This window comes from Microtus ochrogaster, chromosome 15 (assembly GCF_000317375.1).
Source record: "Microtus ochrogaster isolate Prairie Vole_2 chromosome 15, MicOch1.0, whole genome shotgun sequence".
Classification (NCBI taxonomy): Eukaryota; Metazoa; Chordata; class Mammalia; order Rodentia; family Cricetidae; genus Microtus; species Microtus ochrogaster.
This window is the reverse complement of record NC_022017.1, coordinates 4,685,905-4,694,309: the sequence shown is the minus strand read 5'-3', so window position 1 is coordinate 4,694,309 and position 8,405 is coordinate 4,685,905. Positions and strand designations below refer to the sequence as shown.

The 8,405-nt window shown below is 46.4% G+C and overlaps 1 protein-coding gene across 1 annotated transcript in view; it reads right to left on the bottom strand.

The window, feature by feature from the left end:
• Positions 1-230: 230 nt before the first annotated feature.
• The window catches only part of Fam186a (family with sequence similarity 186 member A), a 44,375-nt gene continuing 36,200 nt past the window's right edge, over positions 231-8,405 (bottom strand). Inside the window, exons 6-9 of the mRNA XM_026782662.1 lie at positions 6,088-8,354; positions 2,955-3,147; positions 1,658-1,813; positions 231-413 (exon numbers count right to left, since the gene is read on the bottom strand). Coding sequence (XP_026638463.1) covers positions 231-413; positions 1,658-1,813; positions 2,955-3,147; positions 6,088-8,354 — 2,799 coding nt within the window. The remainder of the gene's footprint in view (positions 414-1,657; positions 1,814-2,954; positions 3,148-6,087; positions 8,355-8,405) is intronic.

The window sequence follows — 8,405 nt, the reverse complement described above, 5'->3', positions numbered from 1 at the left end:
TGGAATTCTAAGCTGAACTCCTTCCCAGCCTTGCTATGCTTCCAGTATAACTGTTGGATCGCGATTAAATGCTCACTTCTTAGGTCTGTAGAGAAACACTGACCAATGGTGAATTCATTTGGAGTATTTTGTGAGTCTAAACTAAGCTTTCACCAAATACTTACTTTGGTATTCCTTGGTGCTACAGAGAAAGTCAAGTTAGAAAGACAGCAGAGGAGCCAAACCTTTACTCACTGAGACCGAAGGGAAGCAAGAGCTTTTCTGAAGGTCCATTGAATATCTAACTGCAGCAGCCGGGGAATATCCGGGTACCCTCCCAGCTGTGTCCAGAGCGTATTCAAAGATGTCTTCTCCATTATCGGGTAGCTTGAAGTGGACAGGTCAGCATTCCAGATGGACTCCACCTGAGTCTGCTGTCTAGAGAGTCAGAGCACATGAGGTAAGGGATGAAGCTCCTCTGATTGCCACCGACAGTTGAAACAGGCGTCTTCTCTTCCCCACCCATGAACTGCCCTCCCACGCCCCAGGGAACCTCAGTTGTACCCTCAGACAGAGACAAGGGAAAAGCACCACTATGACTGAGTCATCTGTTTCAAGCTTCCTTCTTAGCCTCCTGAAGTACACAGACCAAGTATACTTTTCCTTCCAAAGCTTTTGCCTTCTTAGGGAAGAGACAGAGGAGGCGGACTGAGAAATACAAAGAGAAAAGGAAGGAAGGAAGGAAGGAAGGAAGGAAGGAAGGAAGGAAGGAAGGAAGGAAGGAAGGACAAAGAAACGCGTCAGTGCTTGAAAGCTTATTAGATATTCTTTAAATAATTTGTTCCTTAGGAGAAATCAGCTTTTCAAACATATTTTTACATGTTATTTATTTTGTATGTGTGTGGGAACATGTGAGCCGTGGCATGCACGTGGAGGTCAGAGGACACCTGTGGCATACACCTAAGGCTAAGCCATCCTCTGGCCCAGCAGCCTTCAAAACAAAACAAAACAAAACAAAACAAAAACAAAAACAAACAAACAAAAAACCCTTTATTATAATAAGAGAAAGAGGGGCAGAGGAAGGGAGAGGTGGTCAGAGGACAACTCTGTGGCTTTGGTTGTCTCCTTCCACTGTGTGGGTCCTAGAGTTTAGACCCAAAGGTGTGACCAGTGAGCACACCCAAAGGTGTGACCAATGATAGCACCCAAATCGCCTAAGCCATCTTGCTTATTTTTTAAAAAAAGAACTCAAAATTAAATGCCAAATATTTAAGTAGAAATATATGTAAATAAACCCTGCTAAAGCAGGCATGACGGCATATAGCTTTATTCCAGCACTCACGAGGCAGAGGCATTCCAGGTCAGCCAGGGCTACACAAATGAAATAATGTTTCTTCTCAAAACAGACGAAACAATACACCTTGCTGAATTTACTAAGGAAATAAGTACATTCACACTCTTGCACCACATCCTAAGTGTGGGAAAGGAGAGTCCTTGGGTAGAACTAAAATAGTTTTAATTTAAAAAAAAATTAGCCTGGTCTAAAAGAGCTAGTTCCAGGACAGGAACCAAAAGCCATGGAGAAACCCTGTCTCGAAAAAACAAAAAAAATTAGACATTGTGTACCACTTATCACCGAAAGTTTAATATTACATACCATGCAATAAAAGTTTAATACTACATACCCAAAGGTCTTGAAAATGCCGGGCTTTTTGTTGTCTTCAGTGAATAACTCTAAGACTGGACGTTGAGTTTTGGTAAAATCGGGTATCTGCTTAAAGCCAGAGACCAAGGGCACAGGCTGGCTAAGATTTAGTTTAAACACCTTTTCGATCTAGAAGCAAAATCAACAAGACAAGTTTAATAGATACAGAAAAGAAAGCGCGTTTCTCAGGTCTCAGCCTCTGGGGGAAGTGAAGTGTAAAAGGGAGCATCAGGGAAAGCCAGAAATGTTAGGAAGTTTGGCTTTCAATCCAGACAGCAGCCGAGCAGCAGACCTATGCGTCCACAGCCATGATTCCCTTTGGAGGACGGGGGAGCTGAGACCATGGTCTGAAACTCTATATATGTAGCCCAGCCTGGCCTTGCTTGCTTGCTGTCTGTCTGCTTCCGTACCCTGGCCAGAGAGAGCCCTCTCCCTTTACCGTTTCCTTCCTTAGGCCTTGACACGCACAACCACCACCTGACTCTAGCCTAGAGGTTCTCAGCCTTTCGTACAGCTTCTCATGTTGTGGGGACCCCAACCATAAAATTATTTTCATTTCTATTTCATAACTCTAATTTTGCTACTGTTATGAATCATAATGAACATATCTGAATTTGCTGATAGTCTAAGGTGACCCATGTAGCATTCAGCTCGAGGGGTCTCACCCACAGGCTGAGAATCGCTGCTTCAGAGCCTGCCCCTCCCCTGAAATGTCCAGAGCACTGCTATTAACTCCTGTCAGGTCGCTGTTGCTACTGACACCCCACCTTCCTTACTCCACCTACAAAGACCATATTTACCCAACCAAAATTAGAGGTGTTTTTGCTGTTGTTTAACAGAGCTATAATATTTAAAATATAATTGTTATGGAAAATTCAAAATATCTTACTTTACTCCAGCAATGATCAGAAGTCTGTCCTACGCAAAGAAGCAAGTGAGTAAAGCTCGCAATTAATCAATTATTTTGTCTTTTTTTTTTTTGAGACAAGGTATTATTATGAAACCTTGGATAACCTGGAACTCATTATGTAGCCCAGGCTGACCTCTATTAATAATGTTAATGAGTTAGGCAGTTGTGGCATACACCTGTAATCCCAGCACTCGGGGGCAGAGGCAGGTGGATCTCTATGAGTTCGAGGCCAGCCTGATCTACATAGTGGGTTCCAAGGCAGCCATAGTTGCACAGGAGAGAGATCGTGTCTCAAACAAACTAAAACAACCCTTACTTCTTCGTCTCGCACTGGAAAGGAGCAGCAGAAGGTAAAGTTACCTGGCTGAATACCTGCATCATGGACCACAGGCACTGCTTCCGCCTCCGTTCTAGTTCCTTCTGCTTGTCTGTCCAGAACCGCATCACCCTCTTCTGGTATTGATCAATTCTGTCCAGCATGATGTACAGGTTCTGAGCCTCATACCCTTTCCCAGTATTTTGGATGGCTTTTAATCGTTTGGTTATGTTGTTTCTTGAAAAAAGTCAAGAATTAGATCCATATAGTTCCCAAAGCTACCAGAGCAAACCTGACTTCTATTGCGTTCCATTCCTATCTCATTTTGAGTTCCTAAGAGGTATGAGAGCAGGTGGGAGACTTGTTAAACGAGGCCTTTATCTAATTCCTATATAGGAATAAATTTCTGAGTGGTTGTTGGTGGTGCACACCTTTAATCCGGGTGCTCAAGAGGCAGAGGCAGGCGGACCTCTATGAGTTCAAGGCCAGCCTCCTCCGTGGAGTAAGCTCCAGGACAACCAGGGCTATGCAGAGAAACCCTGTCTGGAAAACAAACAAACAAACAAATTCTGTAGTGCTTGGTAGGGGTGGAACCAAGTACCTCACACATGCTGCGCACATGCTGCACACATGCTACGCAATGCACTCCTGCTGCGCACATGCACGCCTGCTGCAACCTGCTGCACACCTGCTGCATGCCTGCTGCACGCCTGCTGCACACATGCACACCTGCTTAACACATGCTGCACACATGCACACATGCTGCACACATGCTGCACATATGCACACATGCTGCACACATGCACACACATGCTGCACACATGAACACATGCTGCGCACATGCACACCTGCTACACACATGCTGTACACATGCACACATGCTGCACACGTGTTCTACCACAGAGCTATGCCTCCGACCACTATCATCACTGTTTTTAAACAGTTCTAGGGGTACTAACCAATTCATATGCAAGACACAAAAACTGAATATTTAAAGATTAGACATTCTTTGGGGCTGCAGAGATGGCTCAGGTATGCACATGGGACAAGGACAAAAATGTAAGCAAAACATCCATACTCACAGAATAAAATAAAAGTTGAAGGAAAAGAAGAGCTGGGTTGTTAGAGCAATGGCAGACAACACTAACTTAGTGTTTCCAAAACCCTGGGTCCCTTCCCTGTCATCTTAACAAAACAAAACCAAACAGAAACAATTTTAAAACCTGGGTGGCATTAGTCTAGAAATGTTAGGTTTAATTTTTTTTCCGTTCAGACCAGGGTAACATTAAATATTTGAGGGGTTATCTATCTGGTATTGATTATAGAAACTACTAAAAGTATTTTTTAAATATTGGGAGGTGAGAGGGCTAGCTGGGCATGGTAGCTGTTATCCAGCACTCAGGACACCAAGGTAGGAGGACTGTCATGAATTTGAGGCCAGCATAAACTACAAGTGAGTATATGTCGTTCTGGACTATGGGAGACGCTGCCTCAACAAAAACAAACAAAGAAAAACCCTCAAGGAATTTATAGTTAAATTTAAATTCCCTCAGGGGGGAGGTAAAGGTGTATTATTCTACAAATGGTGACTAAGTAACTAGGAAGGGAAAAAAAGAGACCCAGATCTCATAGTAGAGAAGTGTGAGCCAAACATGCAAGGAGAACAAACTGAGAAAGACTTTTGTTTGGTTGTGAGACAAGTTTTCCTGGCTTGCCTGGAACTCACTATGTAGACCAGGTTCTCCTTCTCTAAGTCTCTGTCTCTCTTTCTCTTTCTCTCTTCCCTCCCCATCCCCTTTATCTCAATAAAACTCTTTCACTTCAGCTTTGCCTTCTGGTGAGTGAGGGCATCTGGCTCTCACCCGCTGCCAAGGTCCCTCTGACCCAAAATCTTTACAGTAACTGCAGGTGTAGACTACCATGCCTGGCCTTTTTTTTTTGTTTGTTTGTTTTTTTTTTTTTTTTTTTTTTTTTTTTTTTTTTTTTTTTTTTTTTTTTTTTTGTTTTTCGAGACAGGGTTTCTCTGTGGCTTTGGAGCCTGTCTTGGAACTAGCTTTGTAGACCAGGCTGGTCTCGAACTCACAGAGATCCACCTGCCTCTGCCCCCAAGTGCTGGGATTAAAGGAGTGTGCCACCATCGCCCGGCTAGCCTTTTTTGATATTAAAAAAACAACAACAACAAAAAAAAACGGAACCAACAATAAAGTTGCTATGGTAACACAAGGTGTTAATTTCCCACTTCAGATGTGATGCAGAGCCACGTCTGATGGCCCATGGCTGTACTGCTACTCATCCGGGCTACACAGTGAATTTCAGTTCAGTGTGGGCTTCAGGGGGAGCCTTATCTCAAAACCAAAGCAGAATAAATAGGTAGATCAGGCTGCTGCACATGCCTGTAACCCTGTCGTATTGGTGGAGTATTGGCAGGGAAACAGGTTGTCCTGGCCAGCCTTATGGGAAGGTTCCAGGAGAGATGCAGAGCAGGTGTTGGGAGACAGAGAACAACATCTGGAATCCTCCAGTCTCCTCTAGCTTCCCGATGCAATACACACACACACACACACACACACACACACACACACACACCCTCTAAGCCCTGAATGCTACTCCTCCTTCCTCCAGCTCCCAAGCAGTAAAATTGCAAGGATGTACTACCACTGCTGACTTCCTTTTATTGTCTTAAACCTCCATCCTGAAGACCCTTAATGATCCCAGCATATGATATGGGCCTAGAGGGAGGGCTCAGTGGTTAAGAGCAGTGCTGCTCTTCTAGAGGACCCAAGTTTGGTCCCTAGCACACATCATAGCTCACAACTGACTATAACTCTGTCTTCAAGAGATCCAACATCCTCTTTGAGCACAGGCCTATGCATGCTGCAAACAAAATGCTCATACATGTAAAATAAAAACAAAAACTAGAAGCTGGGCAGTGGTGGCATGTGCCTTTAATTCCAGCACTTGGAGGCAAAGACAGGTGGATCTCTGTGAGTTTGAGGCCAGCCTGGTCTACAAGAGCTAGTTCCAGGATAGGCTCCAAAGCTACAGAGAAACCCTGTTTTGAAAAGAAAAAAATAGAACACATGACATGACAAACATGAAAATTCTAGGCAGTGAAGAAAGTTGCTCAACATCAGGATTATACCAGAAAAAATGGTTACGTATACTAATTGTACCTACCTGGCCAGCTGGATCAGCCTATAGGCAACATACTTGCGGCACAGATACCCCAGCCTAACTGTATTCATATGAAGCAGTTCTATTATGAGATTCCTGGCAATTGTGTGGTACTGGGGAGGGAATCCAGAAGTTTGTGCAGCCTCATTTAATATAACCAGGTTCTTCCTTTGAGCCTCCACATCAACGAAGTATCTGTCTTCAGGGAGCTGGGCAGGGAGAGTGAACCCCATGGTCTTGGCTTTCCTGGTGTCAGAAGCTGGGGTTAGTATCCAGGGCTTGTCTATAGCGGGAAGCCGTGGTCTCTGGCCCCTTGCAGAAGGTAAGGCCTGTGATGTGTGGGAGACTTGAGTGTTGAGAGACGTTGGTGACACAGTAGGCTTCTCTAGACCATCGTGCGGGAGCTTTGATCCTGGTATCCCAGAACCGGTGACATAAGGCTGGAACATTCCAAGTGGTTTCATGTCGAAAGAATCTTGGAGTACCCCAGTTTCTTCCGAAGTGCCAGGAACCTTTGCTATTCGGATCTTCTCTGTAGGGAAAGGTTTTGGAGGGGGAACAGCTCCTGACCATTTCTGAGGGACTGAAGAGGGAGAAATTCTCTGAGGCCCTCCAGGGATTGAGAGCTCAGCAGTGACCATTTGCTGTCCTTGCATGTAGGGAATTTGTTCGCCGATGGCTGGAGGCTGGTAGGGGGAGAATCTGGATAGTAGGAGGTCCTTGTAGACAGCAGAGCCTCCAGGAAACTCTCCAGAAGTGGAGAGGACTCCAGCTGTGGGAGGTGGTGTCAACCTTCTGGAGGGGAAGGGGATTTCTGGTATTAGAGGTGGCTGAATGTCTCCAGTTTTGAAGAAATGCCAAGGAACAAAGGGCAGCTGTGGAGTGGAAGGAGTCTCAGGTTTTGGGAGCTGCCTTCGGGTAGGAGGGACTTCTGGTGTTAGGAGCTGTGTGGGGCTGACTTGCCCTCTGTCTGTTAGAATCTGTCTGTAGGTAGGAGAGATGTGTGGTTCTTCAAGCATCTCAGAGTCAGGAAGAATGTTCAGTCCTAGGCCTGTCCTAGGAGGAAGTGGGGTTTGCCTTAATTTCTGCAATGGAATAGATAGAGAAAAATCCTGCAATTGTTGAAGTAGTCTGTCGGGAGAAGGAACCAATGCAGCAGGCTTTTCTGAGGTAAGAGGAATACGAAATGCTGGCGGATACCCAGCGATTCCTGGTGCTTGTAATTGCTCAGGAGTCATGATATTTGCTGCCCCTTGAGCCTTTTCTGGCATGATGAACCCCCCCCATTTCCAGGCCAGTTCTTCAGTGAGCGCATCTTCTAATACTGCCACCTGCTCAGAGGTAAGGGTGACAGCCGCTGCCTGAGTTTGCTCCTGCGTAAAAATGACACCCAAATCCTGGGCTCTGTCAAGCGTGATGGTGAACATTAGTGTTTGTGTCTCTCCTGGACCAAGTTGGCCCAGCAACGGGGACTGCCAGGGTGTACGGGGAGGTTGCAACGCCTGTACTTGCTCAAATGCTTGGGGTTGCCCTGGTATGAGGGGGATTCCCAATGCCTTGCCCCGCCTCTGTGGAAGTGGAACTCCAAATTGCTGGGACCATTGAGTGTTTAGTGGGATTCCAACTGTCTGGGTCTGTTTAGAAGCCACAGCTGGTTTGGGTCTCTGGATAGACTCCGGGATAATAGGAATTTTTAGGGGTTGAATCTGCTCTGTAGTAGGACGGCCCCTCAATGTTGCTGCCTGTTTAGGGGTTAATGGAGCATCCAAACCCCGGAATTTCTTTGGAGGAAGAGTGCCCCGTTTCTGTAACCTTGAAGAAGTGAAACTGATGCCCAGGGCTTCAGTCTGCTCAGGAGAAAGAGTAATCCCCAGGGCTTCAGCCTGCTCAGGGGTCAGACTGATTCTCTGGGCCCTGGCCTGCACAGGGGAGAGAGTGAGCCCCAGGGCCCGGGCCTGCTCAGGGGTGAGACTGCTTCTCCGTTCTCTGGCCTGCTCAGGGGTGAAAGTGATTCCCAGGGCCTGGGCCTGTTCAGGGGTCAGACATATCTTCTGTATCTTGGCTTGCCTAGGGGTTAGAGTGATTCCCAGGTCCTGGGCCTGCTGTGGACTGAGAGAGATCCCCAAGGTGTGAGTCTGCTCAGTGGGGGGGGAAATCTCCAGGGCCCGGACCTGCTCAGGGGTCAGAGTAACTTCAGCCTGTTGGAAGGTAGGAGCAATCCTCAGAGCCTGGGCCTGCTCAGGAGAGAGAGTGATTCCTAGGGCCTGGGCCTGCTCAGGAGTTAGACTGATCCTCTGGGCCCTGGCCTGCTCAACAGTGAG